This window comes from Zalophus californianus, chromosome 5 (assembly GCF_009762305.2).
Source record: "Zalophus californianus isolate mZalCal1 chromosome 5, mZalCal1.pri.v2, whole genome shotgun sequence".
Classification (NCBI taxonomy): domain Eukaryota; kingdom Metazoa; phylum Chordata; class Mammalia; order Carnivora; family Otariidae; genus Zalophus; species Zalophus californianus.
The window spans coordinates 94772124-94795329 of record NC_045599.1 but is presented as its reverse complement, the minus strand read 5'-3'; the positions used below and the strand labels follow the sequence as shown (position 1 = coordinate 94795329).

Below are 23206 nucleotides of genomic sequence, written 5' to 3'. Positions count from 1 at the left end.
GTTCTTTCTCTGGGTTAGCCAGCCTTTTATCCCTTTTCCTCTTGGGAAAAGAATCACCTGCCCCCCATTAGCCATCTGGGCTCTGCCCCTGAAAAGGCTGAAGCCAGAGATGGGAGGAACAAGGCACAGCAAATCCTCAGGAAGCAGCGATGACGTGCACTGAGCTAGAGATGACAGAGTGGTTCCAAGGAATCCATAGCCAGACTGTGGGCTGGGCAGGCGACAGGCAGGGTGAGGACAGAGGGACAGTGCTCATCCTGAGCACGTTCTACCAAAGGGACATCTTTTCAGCATTTGTTGAGGTTGTGCATTGACAGCGGATGTGCTCTGGCTATAATAAGGGGGCATTAGAGAAAGCAGCCGGAAGGCGGGTCTCCATCTGTTCAGAACCAGATCGCAAGGTCAGTGATGAGGCCATGAGGCAGGGGATCTGTGGGGCACCCCCTCTGAGCTGCCCAGGTTACCCTCCTCAGACCCGGGTACCCACTATAGCACCTGGGAGGACCCTGGGAAGCAGGAGGGCTTTGTGAGAAGAAGGGCCTGTCCGCTCAGGGCAAGGCAGTTCACCCCAGCAGGCTCACACCACGGCAGGAAACGGAGCAGGTCTAGCTCAGCTCGGGTCTGAGCCTCCCCTCACCCTTCAGTCCAATGCTGTGGGCAAGGATTAACAACTATACAGCTAGCACTGTGCCCTGCTGGCCCCAGTGTGAGACTCTCCCTAGAGATTCAGGAAGAGTGATTTGGGGGTGCTTGGGATACCTAAGGAAATCCTTAGAAGATACTCCTGGGACATGAGGCTAGGACCTTAGGCATATCTAGATCCTTCGTTGAGGTGACAGGTGTGCATTAATGCTAGAATTCCAACTCCTTGGGTGCCCTCAGTGGTACTATGTTCTCATAGGACATAAGACTAATCTAGCTGGTCTAGCTTCTAAATCACTTTGCCAGGAGCACCTGATTTTAAATGCCACAACAGGGGTACTGCCAGACCTGAAGTTTACTGTAATGAGCCTCCCTGGACAGCACAAGGGCAGTTCAGGTTCTGTGTCAGCAGCCTGGCATGTTACCAGGAACCTCTGCCTCTTCCTGTCTTGCAGCTTTTATAAATCCAACTATGTGCAAAAGTTCCACTACTCCCGGCCTGTGCGCAAAGGGACTGTCGACCCTGAGAATGAGTTTGCCGTGAGTATCTCCCCTCCCCTTCAGCAGCCTTGATCATTCCCCCAGGGCCACCTTTACCAACCAGAGCAGGCACCTGCCAGTGTCAGAATGGGAGGGCATTTGTTCCGAAGCAGAAAGAAGTAAAACTAACATCTATCAATATGATGACACCCATTCTCCAGTCTTTTCCATTGGGTTTGTTTTCATTTCTTGATCCTCTCCACTTTCAAGATACAGACCAGGCCTTTTCAACCACAGGGCATTTCAGACATTTCCGGAAGGTAGGAACCCTCAGGCTAAGCAGGGGTGTTGATGAAGTCAAACCTTCCAAGAGATAGTAATAAGAAGCCACAGAGATTTCAGTGTCCAGGATTCCCTGTGTGCTTCCCAGCTAGGATCTGTCTTCTGTTCCCAAGGCTGGCATGAGGAGGTGGCTCCAAGTTTCTCTCAGCTCTTTGCCTTAGACTGTGATTCTTCATATTTTGGAAGTCACTGGCCCTTTAGGAATGTAACCCTGTGAACCCTCCCCCCAGACAATGCAGGTAGATGCGGTTCAGTATTGCTTAAAAATCCTGACAATTCAGAGGCCCAGATTAAGACTTACTGGGCCTAAATCCAGGGAAAACCTTAACTTCACATTGGGAAAGAATTCTTAAGGATAAAGTGGGAGTATGTTTCAGAGTCTTGCAACATTTATCTGAACTCTGAGTAGATGAGAGGTTTGGGGGCCTGGCTGGGTTCTTGCCAAACTTCTCTGATGGCCAGTTTTAATTGAGTGTGTTGCTTCCCTGTCCTTACCACCCCCTGCTTATGGGACAGTCGATGTGGATCGAGAGAACCTCCTTCATAACTGCATACAAGCTTCCAGGGATCCTGCGCTGGTTTGAGGTGGTTCACATGTCCCAGGTGAGTCTCCAGGCCTTCCGGGCATAGCCAGTCTCAGGAGCCCCTTTAAACTATAAGAAGGGGACAAGCTTTTGTTCAAAGCCTAGAATTCCAATGCAAGAAGGGCCCTGTGGTACCATCCAGATCACCTGCTTTCAGATTTCTCTCTTAAGCATCAGACAAGTTTTTCTCCCTTGGCAAATGAAACCTACACAGAATCCTATAATAAAGCTGATGAATGGAAGCTTCTGTGGCTGCGTGCAGCAGGGAGGCAGGGCCTAGAACACCATGCACTCAGTCATATCCTCATATCTTCCTATCTCAGCAGTACCTTGGGGCTCCTTTGCAGAATCCCACTGTGAACCCATTTTATAGTTGGATAAACTGAGGCTCAGAGAGAGGAAATCACACAGAGGCAGAGCTCTGGCTAGACTGCAATTGTTTGAATTCCCCTCGGGGAGATAGCATGTCTTTTGCTTCTCAACACACTTCAGGGCCTCCAGGTCCTTAAACAGCTAAGAATCTTGCATCTCCCAGGATGCAAAGGGAAGGCCAGCGTGGTTATGAGGAAACTTGAAACATGGGGACATATTCAGGGGGTCATTCATTTATTCAGTTAATAAATATTTAATGAGTACCCAACACATGTCAAGGACCTAGGGACTTTTCAGTGGCGCTTACATTCTAGTGGGGAAGACATACTGAAAAGTCGAAGTAAGTATAATAATGTCATGGTGATAACCAGAATGGGGAAAAATAAAAGAAAAGTGGTGGCAGAGTGCTGCTATATTAAATAGGGTGGTCAGAGAACGCCTCCCTGCCAAAACGGAAGGCCTGGTGGAAGTGAGGGGAGTAGTCCACACAGAGATCGCAGAGAAGGACATTCTAGCAGTGGGACCAACAAGTACACAGGCCCTGGGGACGGAACGTGCTTGTGTCTGATTCACGGCAAGTGAGGGTGAGTAGTCGGAGCCTGATACCAGACCCTGCAGGACCTCGTAGGCCGCCATAAGGACTTTAGCTTTTCCACTGAGTGACCTGGAGCCGTGAGCAAAGAAGGGACATGGTCTGGCTGACCCTGTCAAGCTGCTGTATTATCAGCTTGAGACCATCCCCCTCTAGCCCTTACTGTCCCCCAGCAGCTTGATGGCCAGTCTCCTTTTCACGGGCTTGGCCTAGACCTTAGGGAAAATATCATAATGATGATGACATCAGCAAAATTTATCAAGCATGTGCTAAACTGTTTACATGCATGATCTCACCTAAACCCCTCCACAGGACTGCAAAGTAGATATTCTTATTCTCCCATTTCACAGATGAGGGAACTGATGTACCACGTGAGTTTGTGGGTTATTTAAGCTTTAGTGGAAGAAGTGGGATTTGACTTTCACCTCCTATATCAGACATCTGGACCAGATTCACTCTCTCCTTCCTAAATGTGTCCCCAGCCCATCCCGACATCAGCGGCACCCTGGAAAGAAAAAACTATTCATGTTCTTTACTCATGGGACACATTGGTATGTGATAAGCTTTGACAGGTGTCCCAGGCACAGTATCAAGGGCTTTACAGCATTATGCCATCTAATCCTCACAAAACCCTGTGACATATATACTCTTACCATTTTTGAGGTGAGGAATCAGAAACTTTCTGCTAATATGTAGCCTCCACCCATTGGCCCTGGATGTGTCTTATCCTCTGGTGCTACTCTGCTCCAGCTAGGCTGGGGCAAACTGAGGGAGTTCCCGCTGTACACCCTGTCCTCCCCACCACCCACCAACCCCTCGATGGTGTTTCTCCTCAAAGCACCCATCACCCCCTAATAGACGACATAATTTGCCTATGGGTTTTTTTGTTTGTTTGTTTTTAAGATTTTATTTATTTATTTGAGAGAGAGAGTAAGAGAGAGAGAGAGAGAACATGAGCAGGGGGAGTGGGAGAGGGAGAAGCAGAGTCCCCGCTGAGCGGAAAGTCTGATGCGGGGCTTGATCCCGGGACTCTGGAATCATGACCTGAGCCGAAGGCAGACGCTTAACCAAGTGAGCCACCCAGGTGCCCCCCATAGAATTTTAAACATGATAACATATTATAATATAATCTCCACTAGAATATAAGCTCCAGGAAGAGAGATTTTTGGCTATTTTGTTCCTGACCCGATCTCTGAGTGTAAAAATTAGTCTCGGGCACATAATTGGTGCTCAAGATTATTTGTTAAATAAAGCCATCACTCAATCACTCAGTTAATATGCAGAAACCCTTAATATCTGAGCTGGTTATCTTGTTTTGTGAACTCAGGATTATGAAGTTAGGAAAGAGCCAACATTTTTGTTTTGCTTCATTTATCCGGATGCCTTCTGAGAGAAGGGGTTTGGAAAATGTCCAAAAAGTTAATCAGAGTGAACTTACCTCTGATAGCCTCCCTCAGTTGAGTTACCAAGAACTTCAGGATGTCTCAGACATCAAAGTTTCATGCCTGCTGCACGAGTTCATTTTCAAAAATCTGTTTTTGTCTTATATGAATTGGTATCTTGTTGTCAGTTGTTTCTTGCACGAATTGTCATGACTACGGTACTGTTTGTACAGAGCGGTGTTTTCCGATAGAATTCCAGTGCCGGTTCTGTGAATTGAGGGTTCTTTCCTTGTTCGTGGCCCTGGGAACATGCAGTCTTTACAAGGGGCTCGGAGACCCCTTTCAGCTGGGGCATTAACAAGCTATGTATGTTGGACAAACACTGTATATCTCTGAGCCTTAGTTTTCATTACCTGTAAGATAGAGATTGAAAAACTATAGAATTCAGAGCTGAAAGGCACTGTAGAGGTCATTTAGCCCAAGAGCTACAAATTCAAAAACCTTCCAAACCCACAAAGATACTGTAAATATGTGAAATAATTGCATTAAGACAGCGGGGCCTGGCGTAGCTGTGGCAAGCTCCCTCCAGTTGAATTAAATCTAAAATATGAGAACACGTGTCTGGGCTAAATGAGAGGCCTCTCCAGGCCCAGTTTGGCCTACAGGTCTCTAGTGTGCAAGCCCGTGCCTGGTTCTCGTCCCATGCCATTACTGGCTTATGAAGTCACTGAAGCCCAGAATGGGACTTGAACTGTTCAAGTGATCAGTGGTAGGAGCAAATTGTAATAATAATTTAGCCTGTCTTGTGCAGCTCATGGGATTCGTAAGACGATTTAGGAGGGTGATATGAGGGAAATGCCTTTGAAGAATATGAAATGCCCTTGAAGGGATTACCATCACTTCATCTTTTGGCTGATGTTTCTCCCCCTTAAGACTATTTCCAAAGTATTTGCTCCCTGATAATTTAGTTTCCCCTCACAGCCACTTGGGCAAGCATTACATACCTATACTCAGCACTATAGGAAACCAAGACTCAGAAAAGGGGCCAGAGATCCGAGGACTTGACTAAGTCCTAACAACCAATAATATGCCAAGTTTGGTAGCAGAGTGGGCCTTCCCTAGTGAGAGGAGCTTGCCTTTTGAATCAGGAACCCCTCCCCCCATTCCCTCCCAGCTCTGCCGCCATCTGCCCTGGGGCAAGCGACCCCTGCTGTCCAGGGAACAAAAGGAGAGTACCTGGGTGTGGTTGGTGTAAGCCCAGCGTGGGCTGACACCTGGGAGGCGATCAGTAAATGGAGCCGGCCCCATTATCATGCTATAATGAGGTTAAAGACTTAGAGATTCAAAAATAGCTTCAGAAATGAGGAAAAAAGCCAATCAATAGGACTTTCCATTTTTAATAACTCACCTTAAAGCCTGCGTGTTTCAGACATGCCAGGCTATTGTTGAAATCCAGGGGTGGTGATAGATTTTCCTTAGAACTCAGTCTAGACCTTGGCTTTGTAAAGTCCCTGCGGGGCTGGTCTGTGTGCTTGACAGAAATGAGACCAGGGTGTAGCTTGTGGCATATGGACTTCAGCCCCCACCAGCCTGAGCAGCCACCCCCAGGAGTTCGTTTCCCTCCTTGTACGTGTGCACGTGTGTGTGCGAGCTCATGTGTGCAAGTGCATGTGTGCATGTTTGTGTTTGTGAGAATGTGGCAGGGGGCAGAAGGAAACAGAGGTGGAGTCTACTCCTGGGGCCTTCGTAGGGCAGAGCAGCCTTCCTCAAAAGGGTCCAGAAACAAGGGGGTGTGGAGACCAGGATCTCACAGATCCAAGGAACTGGGTTAGAAAGACGACCAAGGGCGTGGCTAATAGAGGCTGTCTGTCCTTCTCATACACAGTGGTTACAACAATTAGCAGGTGCCAACTTTTAAAGAACTCACCTATGAGTCAAGTGTTGTATTATCTCAAACAATCTTTGCTACTTACCCAATGAGGCAGGCACTATATCACCATCATGTCACATTTGATAAAATGTAGGGTCCCTTCTTCCAAGAAGTCTTCTCCAGTTACTCGACCCTTCCGTCCAGGCTCTACCCGGCCTTGCTGGCAAGACTTCCCTTCTTAAGGACAACTGCTGGCCTCTGTCCTAACACCAACAAGCACTAATAACAGTGGCTACCAGGCACTCTCCGAAGCACGTTTTCTTATCCTCTGTCCCCATTTTACCAGAGTCAACCCAGGCTCAGAAGGGTTAGAAAATATGCTCAAGGTCACATAGCTAGAAAAAATGGCAGAGCTGAGATTTATACCCAGTTTCAATTTGTTTAGTTCAAGGGTCCGCAAACTATGGCTTGTGGGCCAGACCCCACTTGCACCTCTTTTGGTAAATAATTCTATTGTAACAACCAACAGCGGGGCTCATTCATTTACATGCGGCCTGTTGCTGCTTTCTCTCTACCATAGCAGGCTGTGTCCTTGCCTCAGAGCCTAAAAAGTACTTACCGTCTAGCCCTTCTACAGAAAAAGTGTGCAGACCCCCTGGCTTAGTTTTGTATTCCAGATTCCATCTTTTGAAAACCACGTTGTTTTGCCAGTTCCCATTTGATGGCACTCCGTTTATATTGCTTTCTAAGAGGTGTTAGAAAGGGGTTTCGTTTGATCTTCTCAACTAAATTGAGCCCACCTTGGAGCAGTGACCCTTTATACACCAACCAACCTTAGGACCCACTGTGAGCCAGGCGGAGTGACCAGATCACCAGCTGCCCACACACCTAATAGCTCACACACGGTGGGTGCACAACCGAAGGGGCTGAACTGGAGCGTGTTTCGCCCAGGTAATAAGAAGAGAAAACCCTCCCTGGAGCATGCGGGGCCTCTGAAATCCCAGCAAGTGCCTGAGACTCCCCTCCCCACCTCCTTCCTCCCCAGGGAAATGCCTTTCTCACTAAGCAGAAAGTTAGCTTGTCTCTCCCCAGACGGAAGACAGCCCCTAGAACTTACCGATTATAACAAGAGCCTGTTACAGCCCCTTGGAGAGCATTGCCTCATTTGAATTCCAACCCCAAATGAAATCAATACCAATAATTATATCTGTTTTTAAAGCAAGCTGCTAAGGCCCTTTCTTCCTGGTGATCTCGTTTTCAACAGACCACAATTAGCCCTCTGGAGAATGCCATCGAAACTATGTCCACAGCCAATGAGAAGATCCTGATGATGATCAACCAGTACCAGAGTGACGAGAGCCTCCCCATTAACCCACTCTCCATGCTCCTGAACGGGATCGTGGACCCTGCTGTCATGGGAGGGTTCGCCAAGTACGAGAAGGTGAGGGCTTCCACCCTCCGCACCCCCCCCCCAACTGTGGCCACAGAGCAGTGACAGGAGGGCCTGGGGGCAGAGATGTAGCTGCATGTCACTATCTTACTGTGGCTGTGTGTCCCCCAAAGGGACACTTCAGCTTGGTGGGACCTCAAACACCTTCCAGGGTTTCCACAGCCCATCTCTCATCTCCTTTCCACCCTCAATGCCACATTCTGCCGTAGCAGGAAGGAGCAGGGGCCACAAGGATCCCCTATTCCACTGGGCACATCTGCGCACCTCCCTCAGGGAAAGGCTCTGGATCGGGGCCAGATGACAGAAGTACAGGAGCCACACATCAAAGTACACGCCACCTGTGTGAACCCACCTCTTCCACACATGCTCGAAATGACCTCTACAAATGGAAAGAAATGAAACCCAGAATCTGTGAAAATATAGAAAGGATAGGAGATCAACTCCAAAATGGGAGTTATAATCTAGGCATCTGGGTCATAAGGTCTCTCCAGAGATGCCCACACATTTTAGCCACAGATTTTATTTTTGAGCCTCCTGGTATCTATGGCAAAAAGAGAAATGCCAGTAGTTATATGAGTCACATTTTCCACTGGGAGAAAATGCAGTTTCTCAGTAGAGGGACATACCTTTTCCCAGCACTGAAGTAGAATAAGAAGGTTTTATTTGGCTTTTACCTAGTCTGTACATTAATGGCACAGAGGGGGAAAATGGACGCCTCATTCTAATACATCTCGTAATGATTTCCCTATTTATCTTTCCTATGTCCTCCACTGATGCACAACTAAGAATACAATGCAGTAGTATAATTCAGGGACAGTAATTTCAGTCTCCCAAGCAGTCCTAGCTACTCTTGGCTGTCCCATTAGTCATCATCAGCAAGCCTTTGTTCAGCCTTGAGGGGTGATAATGTATGCCTCTGTATGTGCATACACACTGAGGACATAAGTCCTGAAAGAGCTAGGGCCTGCCAGGGACACCCAGGGTAAGGGAGGTGACAAGGAGGGCTGGAGCAGGACAGCTGAAGGGCCTTCCTGCGTGCTTTTCCCTGGGGCGATGCTCGCAAACCTGAAGGAGCATCAGCATCCCGGGCTGGCTTCTCCCTCCACCCCTCCCACCCCACCCAGAGGTTCTGATTCAGTGGGTCTGGGTGGGACCCAAGAATTTACATGTCTGACAAGTTCCCAGGTGATGCTGATGCTTCTGCCCCCGGGAGAATTTGAGAACTACTTCCCTGGGGTTTGTGGCCCCTGTCCAGTGGGTTCTGATCTGAACCTTCAGGAAGAGGAAACAATGTCCGTCCTACAGGGCCCTGCCCTACCCAAATACATGTGACCTCAAGCCTGCCCCCACAGTAGCGTCCTTTTCTGGTGACAGAGAGATTGGTTGTGGGATCCAGGCCACATGAATAGGAAACCCCAAATGCCTGCCTGTCCTCCCCAGGCCTTTTTCACAGAGGAGTACACAAGGGATCACCCGGATGACCAGGAAAAACTGAGCCGCCTCAAGGACCTGATTGCGTGGCAGGTAACACATAGCTGGGCCGGGGTGGGGTCACCCTGCCTCCTTCCTGCCCTCTCCCTGCTCCCTTCCCCTCTGCTAGCTAGTCTCTGGCTGGCATGGCCAAGTTTAACCCATTCTCCTGTCCCTTGACTTTTGGCCCTTCTTCTGAATCCACATCTCCCATGAGCAGGCTCGCACTGGAACTGGGATTTGGGGCACTGCACCCCTGGGATGCTGCACAGGTGCTGGGCAGGTGCTGTGCTGCATGCTGCTAAGAATGCATGTGGAACTCAGAGGAGGTGGCTTTTCCCAGTGGGACTGAAAGGAAAGCCAGGACCCTCCCCCGGAACGCGCCCATCAGCTAACAGAAGATTTTGGCCCCCACCCCCACCTCCTAAAGCTGACCCAGTTTGTTGCATATAATGTTCAGATGGATTATCAGGTTTGGAAAATAATTGAGGCCTTCATTTGTTGGGTTTTGGGTCAAAGAGCCCGCATTCTGCACCTCCAGAGCCAAGCCAGAAAACTTGGAAGGCACTGTCCTTCCTGCCACCCCGCTTGTCTTTGTCTCCCCTCTCTCCTTGCACCCCACCCCTCCCTCCGTGCTCTCCTGTGGTCTCTATCTTCCTGTGCCTCTGTCCCTTTCTCCTTCTCTCGTAGACCTCCCTTGCTTCCATCCCTCCTCTGTCTTTTGCTTCCCTCTGCCCCTCACATCTTATTCCTCTCTCCACTTGCCTCCTTCCTTCTCCCTGCCTTTCCCCGGCTCCCTCTCCTTTGTTTTCTCTCCCTCCTTCTCTCTCCTTTTATTTCTCTCTCCCCCTCTCCCCTACTCCCTGGAGGCGAAACAGCCCACCAGCCCCCCCCCCCCACACCCAGAGGCCTCCAAAGGACAAGATTCCCCGTCCTCGAACATGAACCTGCTCTGCAGGGACCACTCAGCGGCCAGAACGCCAGGTGGGCTCCAGAGGGCAGGAGAGAGAGGGAGGCACAGAGCTGGGGACAGTAGTTAACAGCTGCCTATCCTCCCTTCTTGCCAGTCACCATGCAAAGAAAAGCAAGCTATTGTGGTAGGGAGTTTTTGTTCCTCTAGGGAAATCAGGGAATGAGAAGCATTGGGTGCAGCCTCTTTTCTTAAAATAAGGATTCCTAATTCAGGTCCTTCTCTGCCTCTGCCAATTTATGCAAAACGAGGCTTTAAAAATGAAACAGCAAGTGCTGCACAGACAAGGTTTCCTGAGTGCATTTTGTGTGTCTGGAATTTTCTCTCCCTTCTTACCTTGTGCCACCTGTGAAGCCTAAACATCCCCAAGATCCCCAGCTTCCCGAGGTCATCATGCCCTTTAAATACTCAAATAATGGTATTCTCCCTCACCACCTCCAACCCAGCGATCGGGAAGGCCTGGCTTGGATTGGGTTCCTTTCTCAGACATTTCTGGGATGCCCCAGGGAGGGCTAGCACCTCACACAAATTTGTTTGGTTGTTGGGTGTCAATTCTCAACCCATATCACTGCCCTGGGCCTCTCCACTGGGCAGGTCTTATCACCTGGTAATGGATCTTCCATGCTGTGTCCACCACACCCAAAGCACGAACCTCAGCCTCAGAGCACAGCTAGTGCCAGGCTGCGCCTTCTGAAAGAATTCTATCCAAGTCTTGGAGCTAATGGAGGGACACTAAAAAGAAGGGAGACTTTGAAAGCATGTTATTAGCTGTTACAGCTTCTAAGAGCCATTTGCTTGGCCTCTTCAGACAGCGGCCCCTGGTGGCCACCTTCTCCGTAACACATTTCCTCCCCCCACCCCACCCCCAACAAGCCACCATGTTACAGAAGCCCACTCTCCACCTGGTAACCCCCCAAAGGGGGCCATGTCCCTCCCACTCAGAGTCCAGGCACCCTAACTATGGACACTTAACATTTAAAAGATGTTGCCCCGCCATGGTGAAGGCTGCCTTGTTACAATATTTACATACAGCGAATTAGCTCTTCCTTGTCCCTTCTAGCCACTCATTCTTGTACCTTGTAGTCATTGAGATCCTCCTGTGTGCCCAGCAACAGAAATAGTGCTGGACAAAATTAGGCCTGCTCCCTGACCTCTTGGAGCTTAATTCTAAATTGGATCTTAGTTTCACAAAACCAGATACACTTTGGATTTTTCTCAAAGCCTGAGAACTTTCGATTTCAAAGGGGATTGTCCTTGCGCCTAGTCTAGCAACACAACAAAAGCCAAAGCTTGCCAAGTACTTTTTTGTGTTCAAGATTTCACAGATCTCAAGATTGATTGCTTCTTAATTTTTTTTCTTTGTAAAGATTTTCTCTATATTTATCAGCATGGACAGATGTCTACAGTATATTCATCTTTTAAACATGTTGTGAGATATTACAAACAGAAAAGTACACATAGCAAAAATAGGCAGCACATTGATGTCACAAAATGTACACCCATATGACCACCACTTGGATGAAGAAGTAGAATTCTGCCAGCACCCAGAAGCCAGTTTGTGTCTATAAGCCCCGCTTGTATCATTGCTAGTCTTTACCATGGCTATTATCCTGCTTGCACAGTAATCATTTCCTTGCTTTTTAAAAATAATTTTTACTACTCAAGCACTCACTCCAACACTGGAGTTTACTTGTGCTTATTTTTGGCCATAACACAAATGAAGCCACACAGTATGCATCCTTTGGGTCTAACTTATTTGCTCAACAGTATGTTTGTAAAATTCATTCATCTTGTTGTACATAGCTAACATTCATCCATTTTCACTGATGTATAATAGTCTGTACAGCTGGATTGTGTAACTCTACCGAAACATATTTATTTCTTTTTCAACTGATGGAGATTTAGGTTGATTATAGTTTGGGGCTAATACAAGGAATACTGTTCTGAACATCTTTATATGTGTCTTTGGGGCCACATTTGCATAATTTCTGATGGGTGTGTACCTAGGCATGGAGTCGGTTATAGTATATGAGAATATTTAGCTCTGGTAGATACTACCAAACTTCGATCAGCATGGGATAGTTTTGCCTGTTCTTGAATTTCATATAAATGGTATTATACAAATGTACTACTACACAGTATATACTACTGTGTGTCTGGCTTCTTTTGCTCAACACAATGCCTTTGAGATTCAACTAGGTTGTTGCATATATCAGAGATCTATGTTTTTTGTTTCCCTCATCCATTATATGAATATACAACATAATAATAACCTAATAATTTATTTATCCATTCTCTTGTTGGTGGACATTTGGGTTGCTCTCAGGTTTTGTGTAGTATGAATAAAGTTGCAGTGCACGTTCTGGTTCATGTCTTTTGGTGAACATAAGCACTCATTTCCCTCAGTACGTATCTAGTACTAGAATTTCCAGGTCAGACATCTTTAGCCTTACTGGATACAAAGAAACAGTTTTCCAAAGAATCAGCTTTGGCTTTCTCAATCCTCTCTGCTGTAAGTTTGTTTCCTTTGTCATCCATACCTACTCTCACTTTTATTATGTCCTTCCTTTTACTCTTGTTGGATTTAATTTGCTGTTCTTTTACTAAAGTTTTGAGATGGATGCCTAGATAATTGATTTCCTGTCTTTGTTAGTATGTAAACCTCAAGCTATAAATGTACCTCCATTCTTTAATGATATCTTATTAGTTTTTATATGTGGGATTTCTATTATTCCTCTTTTTTTTAAATAAGATCTTTGTCTTGTTTCATGCATGGAGGATCTTTTCTGTTTCTATATATTAATTAAACTTTCTTAAAATAATGTTTCCTTAGGCCCTCTTTATTCTCCCTGTTTTTTCTAAGTTAGTTCATTTATTCCTCCCTTCCTTCCTTTTTGCTTTCTATCCTCTCTATTGGTTCTAATCTCTGTCTTTCAAACTGGAAAGCCTCCTCCAATGTCTGGCGATCTTCATAGTTAAGACTGAGGCACGAAAGAGCTAAGTGAAACTCTATGTGCATGGGTGATGGCTTTGTCAACTAGATGGCATCACTGTATGGTAACCGAGTGATCCACAGATGCCATTCACTTTCTCCAGCTACACATCTTTCAAACATGGGAATGATAATCCTGGCAATGATGCTGCTGGAATCTGGGACTTGGGGAGTGAAGGGCTTCCTGTCCGTGTGCGGACTTCCCCTCCAACCCCCATTTCCAGTCTGGCTCCTCCTCCCTGCCCTCCATTGTGCCTGGTACCCTCGAGCCCAGAGCTCCTTGTTCTAATTGTTCTAAAGGATAAGCTCCTTCTTCTCAGGGAAATGGGAAAATAAAACACTTGGCCACAAGGTGAAGTGGTGAGGACCTGGAGATCTAACTGCTCCTGTCACAGAACTTCAACCTATCCCTCTGTGTTGAGCTCCTCAAGTCACCCTGACTTTTCTGGGGTACCTGCTGCCTCCAATCCCTAAGTCCCTCATGGGTTCCTTGAGGCAGATTGGCCTCTTCTTATCACTAACCCCTTTCTCTGCTCCAGGAGGTCTCTTGCCATCCTCCATCCACTGGACATGGTGTAGGTCCGATAAGATTTCAGTTGCTCATTCACCTTGTCCTTTCAGGGATATCTCCCAAAGAAGGAGGCAGCAGTGTCCTTATGTCACCATCCTGGAAAAGTTAATTTTTTTCTTCAAAATAATCTATATTCTACCTCTTGTACCCCTCGTTATGTCTCACTGGGGCCACGTCACTAACTCTCTCAGCGTTCCTTCTAGTGGTGGCCACCACGGCTCGGCCCCTCTTCCTTCTAGCTACCGTTGAGACAGCATCCCATTGACCTCCTTTGTTGATAAATGAGCTTAACTCCCTCACATCTGTCACCTCATCCTCCCCCACCTTCCCAAGGCTTTTACATCACCTTTTAAAAATTCCCTCTTGGCCAGTACCTTAGTGTATTAACACTTCCCTGTCTTTCTTCAGCAGCCACATAAAGTATCACCGGACCTCCCATGCTGTAAGACGAGCCTGTGTCATTCTTCCTTTTCCTTTCAGCCCTTCTTTTCTTCTATCCCTCAGCTTCTGACATTCATTCTTTCCCTCTGCATTGCCAAAAGCTTCTTGGGTAAGGCTTTAGGTGAGCGCCAAGCGCTTTTTCCCCCGCTAGTCCCACACTCTGCCCCTCAGTAGATTTGTTAGGGGAAGATTTTCCCAAACATACAGCCTCTAATGGGGGTCCAGTCCTCCTAGGGGACAAGGGTGGCCAGAGGTGTTTCTCCCCTTCCAGAGCCACCCCCAGGGCTGCAGCTCCCCCTATTTCCCAGGGCTGCCGACCCTGTGTGAAGGTCTCAGAGGCCCCAGTCCCCTCGACAAGTTCTGAGCAGGCCAGTGTGACTTCACCCAGCTTCACGGGCCAGGTCCCAAGCTGCAGCCAGGAAGCCAGCCTGTGGCTCATCATCTACCACCTTTCTCTCCAGATCCCCTTCCTGGGAGCTGGGATTAAAATCCATGAGAAAAGGGTGTCAGAGAATCTGCGACCCTTCCATGACCGGATGGAAGAATGTTTCAAGAACCTGAAAGTGAAGGTGGAGAAGGAGTATGGTGTCAGAGAAATGGTATGTGTGGTCCCCATGGCTGGAAGAGGTGAGACTGGTGGAGTGTGGTGTGGGGAGCGGGGCAGTGAGGATGCCAGCTGGCAGGGACCCAGCAAAGGAACCTGCCCTGGAGGAAGACCTGATCCAGGGGAACCTTCCTGTAAACATGGTGCTTCACAGTCACCCCCAGACAAACCCCAGGTGCAGAGTGAGCCCTCTGCACTTAGGGACTGCCAAAGCACTGCGTATGTGCCCAGTCTGATCTCAGCACTTGGTGTCTATGATTTGTTAAGTCCTCACAACACGCCTGGGAAGTAGGAATGATTTTCAACTCCTCATATCTCTTTTGGAGGTTCAGAAGTGTTAAATAATTTGCCAAAGACTACACAGCAAGTGAGTACAGGGCAGAATTTTCACCTGGCTCTGTTGGCCTCCAAAGCAAGTGCTTTGGGCCACTAATAGGCTCTGTGACATAAAGAGGCCAGTGGCCTGGTGCTCACAGGGCATCCTCCCCCCAAGGAAGTGGAATCCTGAAACATCAAGGCTGTGTGGTCCTGTAGAGGCCACGTGGCTCAAGCCTCTGATTCTATAGATTAGAAAACAGGCCCAGAGGGGGTCGTGAGTTCCTAAAAGAGTGTAGAGGTAAACCCGGGCCTCTTGTTTTCTGACCCAAGTTTTTCCATGAAACGAGTTGTGTCTTCCAACCACAACATGACACTGCAGTGCAATTCTGTTAACTACTCAGAATTGGGTCGGATCTCACAGGTTAAGGGCAGATTCCTCCATAAGACTGCCCTCCCTTCAGACACTGGGGTTCCCAAGCCCTTGCACTTCTGACCAACTGGTTACAAATTTGGAGTTCCCTCTACCCCTTCGGGTTCACAGAATTCCACAGAACTCAAGAAAGCGCTATGCTTATGATGACAGTTTTATGGCAAAGAATACAAATTAGGACCAGCCGAATGAAGAGATGCAGAGGGTGAGGTCTGGGAGGGTCCCAAACACACAGCTGATGTGCCCGCTGGACATGCCCATCCATGTAGGATTACCCACCAGGAGACTCACCTCAGCCGGGGTGTTGGAAGTTCTTACTGGGGTTTTACTACATAGTCATGAGGGGGTGACTCACTGGCCACCTGACTGAAATCTGTCTCCAGCCCCTTCCCCTCCCTAGAGGTAGAGCATCTATCACCTGGGGCAAAGCCTGATCCTGTAACCCCACAGTTGGTCCCTCCGGCCTGGCCTCCAGCCTGAGTCTTCTCATGAGTATCAGGGGCCCCCCACGAAGAATGAGGACACTCCTGTCCCTGGGGACATCGCAGGGGTTACGAGGTCACCTCCCAGGAAATAGGAAGGAATAAAGGCCAGCCCAATTCTTTTCTAAAACAACAATGCCCTCGCTTCAGCCAGCCAGGACTTGTGCGGCCGCCCTGCTCTGCGCAGCAGCTGATCCCTGCTCAGGTGGAGGAGGCAGCGGGAAGGGGACACTGCAGGAGCTGGCCCATCCGGCCCGAGGGCCTGCTGCTAACCTCCCTGCTCTCCCCGCCTGCAGCCCGACTTCGAGGATAGGCGCGTGGGCCGCCCACGGTCAATGCTGCGCTCCTACAGGCAGATGTCAATCATCTCCATGGCCTCCATGAACTCTGACTGCAGCACCCCCAGCAAGACCACCTCTGAGAGGTCAGTGCCTGCCCCGGGAGCCCCCTGCACTCTTGCCCCCCACCCCCCGGCCCCCAGCAAAGCCTTGCTACTCCTCCTTCTGCCCCAGAGTCCACCCGTCTACCACCTCCGTACCCTTGTGTCTCCAAGCCTTTCCCTAGCTGGTGCCTCACTAAAACCCTCACGGCCACGCTGTGCCACTGCTTTTCTTAGTGCCTCTGAGAGGGGTCATTTGAGGCCCAAGCTCAAGGTGGCTTTTCCTGAGGCCTTGGCAGGACTCAGCCATGGCTGGCACTCTCCCAGCCTGGCCATCTCTGCTGCCACACCTCCCCCCCTCCCCCCCCAGCCTGCCTCAGTCTGGCTTCTCCTCACATCTGCCCGGGCGCCGCCCCCCCAACTCCCCACTGCAGAGCTGCCCCTCCTGCACCCACCCATCCCTCTGCAGGGGAGGAAGGTGCTCCCTCACCCCACAAAAAGCCTCTCCCCTTCCGCCGTCCTGGGGTCTTCTGCTCCCCTCAGCCCGACTCCACTACTCTGAGGACGTGGGAACATGAACCAGGGACTCTCCGCGTGCAAGACCGTGCTAAGGGGCCCTCAGGCCTCATCCCGTGGCTGCCCTGCAAGGTCCTGCAAACACCTGCATTTACTGGAAGGAAAGAATGGCTCAGGGAGGCTGAGTGATTTGCCAAAGGCATTCAGTAAAGGGTGGCAGTGCCGGATTTGAATCCAGAGCCACATCTTAACAAGTGTCTCTCCTCACCGCCAGTCTTTCTTGCTTATGGCTCACCTCCTTCCATTTCATTTTACTCTGTATTTTGAATGTTTGCAAATTAAGCAAGTGGCTCCCCAAACTCTGCCAGCTTAGCTGATCTACCCCGGCCCCTGTAGTGACAACTCAGCCAGCCTCGGTCCCTGCAAGGCAGTTCCCCTGAAGCTCTAACTGCAGTTTCTACTGCTGCCCCTTGTGCCCTTCAGCTTTGACCTGGAATTAGCAACTCCTAAGACTCCAAAAGCGGAGCCAGTGGAGATGATCTCCGTGGGGAGCACTCTGCCGGAAGTCAAGCTGCGGAGGTCCAAGAAGAGGGCCAAGAGGAGCAGTGTAGTGTTTGCGGATGAGAAGGCAGCAGCCGAGTCAGACCTGAAGCGGGTGAGCAGCCCTGGCAGGATGCCTCTTACACCATTAGCACATCTCTGCTACATACCGGGCATGCTATCTGGGGCCCTCAGACAAGGTCCCATTCAAGCCTCACGTTTGCAGTGAAGTAGCTGATGCAGAGGCAGAGTCTGAGGAGCAGGGAGGCGAAGTGCTGCAGGTGTCCACACAGCCCAACGTGACAGAGCTGGGATTTGAACCCCGGCTGTTAGACTCCAGCCCGTGCATGTGTTTCCCACCATGTGACAGACGGGAGAAGCTGCCTGTGGCATTCATAGAGAGAGCAGCCCTCCCAGTGCTGGGCTGGGTGTTACTACGTCTCCAGCCCGTGTCCCTAGCCCCAGGGCCATTCCAACCTCTGACATCTCAGCCCCTGCTGGGCTCCTCCAGCGAACCAGGAGCCCAGCTGCAGATGCAGAGATGAACTCTCACTGCCCTGACTTTGAGAGTTTTTGTCTTACAATTAATAACTATTTCATAATGAAACTTGGTGTCATTGGGTGCAAATCTTAGTTTCCCCAAAAGAGAAATTTGTGGAAGGCATTATTAGAGCCTAGGAAGGGGAGAGGGATTAACTGTACTGGCAAGGGAGGGGTGCCAGATGAAAGGGCAAGGGTCCAACTAAAATGCCTTCCAGTAAAGAAAAGATCTGCCACACACTTCCCTATAGACCTCAGAGGCTACCCTTGCCAGGGGACAAGACTGGAAATAAGCCCTCCATGTTTTACAATTTTAGGGGGTATCATTTACATGATTGTCTAAATGAATGTCCCCCAACCCCTGGAGTTATAGAGTATGCAACCTATGCAACCGTACATGACAGCCTGGCATGGAATGATACAAAAAAGAATAGTCAACTTGAAACTAGGTACACAGAAGCCTTGCCAAGCCCTTATCACTGATTTTTCAAGGCCAGGAGCTGCCAAATGCTAAGCCTCTGTGGTATGTGTGTGGGTGGGTGGGTGTGCATGGTGTGTATGCATGTGTATATGCATGGTGTATTTATTCAGCTTTCCAGGAAGCACGAGTTCATGAGTGACACCAACCTCTCGGAGCATGCGGCCATCCCCCCCAGGGCATCCATCCTCTCTCAGATGAGTTTTGCCAGCCAGTCCATGCCCACCATCCCAGGTATGCACCCTGCCACCAACAGCACCAGAAGGTACAGAGATAGCAGGGCTACCAGCAGGGGGGGTGGAGGGTGAGGACTGTATCTATATAGCAAAGGGGCCAGGCATCCTGGGGGCAAGAGGCTCTGCTCAGAGGCCCCCTGTCCTCTGAGCTCTCACTACACCACACCACACCACACCCCGCCCCCTTTTGTAGGGGAAGCTGACCTGCAAGCTCTACCTGTGGCTGGGCTGGAGGCCTGTTGTCCCTCTGGTCCTCAGGATTCACTGGGAATCCACTTGTCAAACCAGGTAGCCCTGCATTCTCAGTTAGCCTGGCCTTCCCACAGGCCAGAAGCCCTATATTTCCTTTTTTGACCTGGAGCACTATTTCTGGAACTTGTAAAAATTACCATCACATCTTCTAGTTGTAGAGCGTTTGATTCATAGATGCTATACCTATTTCCGCCACCACTCCTTCATTGTCCAGGGAGGAGGTTAGCAGCACACAGATGGCCGTTCCTATGTCACAGAGGGGGATTCTGCCACCCTAATGGGGACGGGCACACCCGAGATCCCTGCGTCTGACATGCCGCTGTCTGCAGGGCAAAGCAGGGAGGGCAGGACAGACCTGTGCTGCCCTGTGGAGCCCGGCAGGCCGGATCGCAGCAAAGACACCTGCCGTTTCTTGAGTGCTGACCCCACCAGGCCCTGTGCTAAATTCTTCATCTTTGATTTACACCTCAACACCCAGCTATGAAGTAGATGATGTCATTAGCCCCACTGTGTGGATGAGAAAACTGAGGTACTGGCAATGTCAGTCTCCCATACATCACCGGCTAGGAAGGGGCAGAGGCTGAGTGTAGGCCAGGCCCTCTGCTCCTGGAAACCGTGCCCTTGACCCTGCCCAGCTGCACCAGGCAGGACTGCCCCTGAGCTATGGCGTCTGGCCGGACACACAGTCATGTCACTGTCATCCACTCACACCACCACAATACCCTGGAGGTCTGTGCTCTTGTCCACATGTTACCAATGTTGAAACCGGGCGTCAAGAGGTAGCGAGTTGGCAGGTCCACGTGTCTGTGAGCTGCGAGCTGGGAGCTAGCAGTTTCCTCCACCAGCCCCTGCCTTGGGGAAGATGAGAAATCCAGGCTCCTGGTGTAGAAAGAAAGGCGAAGGAAGAGTGAGCTCACGTGGTCTCCCCACCTTGGGGCAAAAGGCCACCTTCCCTGAGGAAATCAGGGCCCCAGCAGCCAGGGGGCCTTCCCCTAGGTACCCCACATTTCTAGCTCAGAAGCCCTGACAAGACTATGATCGGGCCAGGCGGCAGGTCCCTGCGGGTGGGGGGGTGGGGGACTGGCAAGCCGTGCCCAGGAGGACAGCTTCAACAGCCCCCTTCAAGACAACAAGCAGTCCTTCCCGCCTTCTCCTGGCACCGTGACATGTCCTCCCTGGTTTCTGTCTCTGTCCCCCAGCCAGTCTCCCGCCTGCCTCCCCCATGTCACCCTCCTGTCCCTTGGGCACCACCTCTCCTCCGCCCACCCACTCACTCCCTCTTCCCGCTCTCCTTCCAGCCCTCACGCTCTCAGTGGCAGGCATGCCTACAGATGATGCCAACTCGTCTCCCCGCCTCAGCCAGACCTTCTTCCCTCTCTCGGACGGCGACAAGAAGACACTCAAACGGAAGAAAGTAAATCAGTTCTTCAAGACGATGGTGAGGACACAGATGGGTGGAAAGACAAGCATATGTGGGGGGTGGGGGTGGGAAGAAAGCAATGCAGAGAGAGGAGAAAGTGGGGGTGAGGAGGGAAGGCAAGTGTGTGTGCGCATGCACGTGCATGCATGTTTGCACGCTCCCCGGGAGGCATGGTCAGGGCCCACAGGGGTTGGGACTCTAGCCAGAAATGCCCCCACTGCAGTTCTCCTCTTAGGCCTTGGTCTCTGGGCAGGACTGACCCCAGCTGGGCTGCAGGAATGTGCCAAGGGGAAACACAGGGCCCCCTGGGACATCAGGATCCCGGTCACCATCCTTTGCCTAAGTTGCCCTTTGGTGCACCTGTCAGAGCTACAACAGCTGGCTATCTTTGGAAGCTCAAAGTTCTTTTTATTTTTGGGGGGGAAGAGCTCTCCTATTCAACTTATATTACAGGATCCTACGAATTAAAAGTGAGTTTCCAAGCCCTGACTTTTCAAGTCCCGCCTCCTATTGTTACTTGTCAGTCTTTACTCAAGATGAAAAAGGAGTCCCGTTGACACTTCTGATCCTCAAGATGATATAAACCGGAGCTTGGCTACTATAATAATCACAAGTTTACCGTGAGCATGCATTGAGTCAGGCACCACGCGGAGCACTTTCCAGACCTTGTCCAACGTGACCTGCCACCACCCCTGGGAGGAATTTACAGGGCTCCCAGAGTTAGGGAAGCAACTGTCCCAGGTCGGTCCTCATAGTGCAGGAGACCACAGAGGCTGTGTTCGAACCACAGTGGGCTACCGCCTCCCTGGGCACAGTCAGGGTCATGCTACCTCGCACTCACAGGGCTTTGGGCAGGGATCCTTGTGACTGCGATAGGGAAGCCCCGTTTTGGCGCTCATGAGAATCCCATCCCGGGGGTGTGTGTTTATTTTCTTTTCCCACAAAGCTGGCCAGCAAAGCCCCTGAAGAAGGCAAGCAGATCCCTGACTTCCTGTCGTCAGACCTGTGAGCAGCTGCTGACCGGGGCCGCACAAGGGGAGCCAGAGAGAGGACTTTCTGGAAGACGAGAGACACGGTGGGACATTGAGGTCTCAAACAGTGGGGAGACCTCCTTCCAGTTGCCCTCCCTCAGAGGGAACAAGGGCTGATCTGGCCCCCCCATGATGCGGGTGGGCGGTGAGGATGCCCCCCTGCCTGGATTTGGAGCCAGCAAAGATGCTCTCTCCCACCACGCTCTCCCCAACGTCCTAGGCGCATCTTCTTATTACCCAGTTTCTTAGGTATAAGGAGCTGTATTTTTATTTCATTTTTTTAAAGTCCTAGCACTTAACAGAAAAGCCTAAAAGCCTTTTAAATATTCTTTTATTTTATTTTTGGTTAATAGTTTGTACTTTACATTTTTTAATACAACCAGCCAGTCATTTTTCCTAGCTGATCTTCTCCAAAGCGTTGCTGTTTTCTTACCGACAATAAAAATGGGTGCATGGCTCCAGTCAGCCTTATTGCATAATTCCGTCAGCAGCGTCCCTGCAGCCTGGAGAGGGTGGGAAGATAGGCCATCCAGAGCCTACCGTGATGGTGCGGGGCCTGGCTCCAGCCTGTCACAGCGCCAGATTTGCCCTCCTAGTCCAGGCCACCCCCAGGAGTCTTCTCCATGATTCCAGTTCCTGAGGGGCTGACTGCTGGGGTATAGGCAAGCCAGAAAATCTGCCACAGTCTTCCTCAAGGTGATCTTCCTATTACCTTTTCCCCTTCTGGAAACAGAAAATCCACTCAACCAAATGCTTAAGAGTTAGGAAAACAGTGGACAAATGGTCTGGCCTTTGGATTTTGTCATCCAGTCAGAAGTGGTGGCTTTTCTTGGAGGAATGCCAGTCTTCTCAGATGAGACCCAAGGGGGGTGAGGAGCTCCTCCAGGCAGAGAAGAGAGCATGGGAGCAGAGTCTCACAACAGAGCCCAGGGGAACTGTGCAGGGAGAGATCTTGGCAGAGGCTAAGGACTCCATCTGGGAAAGATGTCAGTATTGGGTGGATATTAAGTACATGGCAACATGGAGCCATCTAGAGATGTGGGGTAGACACTCACTTCTTAGAGATGGGGACCTGGGGGTAGTGAGAGATGAGAGAGAAAGATGATAAGAGCTCAAATTGATTGAGCTTGACCGTCCCCAGCTCAGTGTTAGAGACATGAGGAGCATTCGCTTCCTATATTAAGATTTAAGAGGTGGGGGGGCACCTGGGGGGCTCAGTTGGTTAAGCGACTGCCTGTGGCTCAGGTCATGATCCTGGAGTCCCGGGATCAAGTCCCGCATGGGCTCCCTGCTCGGCAGGGAGTCTGCTTCTCCCTCTGACCCTCTTCCCTCTCGTGCTCTCTATCTCTCATTCTCTCTCTCTCAAATAAATAAATAAAATCTTATAAAAAAAAAAGATTTTAAGAGGTGGGTACGATTATACCCAGATGAAGACACAGAGGCATGAAGTGACCTGAGATCGTCCACTTGGTAAGTGGAAAGGTTGGGATTCAAACCCAGGCAACCAGACGGGAAGCTTGGCTTTTAACCGTGACCCTGTGCTATCTCTCGGACGCCTTGGTGCCTGAGTCCCTGTAGCCTTTGTCCAGCCAGTCTCTCCTGGGGGCCTCTAGTTCCCCTTGTTGAGCCCAGACCTGTTGCTGTTGGTCCAGCTTCCAATTTCCTCAACAGTCCAAAAAGTCCTGTTATGGTGGTGGTTGGTGTTTTGTCCGTGTTTTGGGTTCTCTATGGTGAGGAGACAGCTCCTGAAGGTTTTGGAAGAGAAGTGAGGGGCCCTCGAGAAGCTGAGGAGCCGGACAGCCCTGGGCATCTCCATGCTTCC

General features: G+C 50.1%; 1 protein-coding gene across 1 annotated transcript in view; it reads left to right on the top strand.

The window, feature by feature from the left end:
• Positions 1 to 21845, top strand: part of DOCK2 (dedicator of cytokinesis 2) — a 407160-nt gene extending 385315 nt beyond the window's left edge. Inside the window, exons 43-52 of the mRNA XM_027605817.2 lie at positions 1098 to 1182; positions 1981 to 2067; positions 7529 to 7705; positions 9155 to 9238; positions 14620 to 14757; positions 16289 to 16416; positions 17371 to 17542; positions 18559 to 18679; positions 20232 to 20371; positions 21300 to 21845. Of these exons, the coding sequence (XP_027461618.1) occupies positions 1098 to 1182; positions 1981 to 2067; positions 7529 to 7705; positions 9155 to 9238; positions 14620 to 14757; positions 16289 to 16416; positions 17371 to 17542; positions 18559 to 18679; positions 20232 to 20371; positions 21300 to 21362 (1195 nt within the window). The 3' untranslated portion in view covers positions 21363 to 21845. The remainder of the gene's footprint in view (positions 1 to 1097; positions 1183 to 1980; positions 2068 to 7528; positions 7706 to 9154; positions 9239 to 14619; positions 14758 to 16288; positions 16417 to 17370; positions 17543 to 18558; positions 18680 to 20231; positions 20372 to 21299) is intronic.
• Positions 21846 to 23206: the final 1361 nt, after the last annotated feature.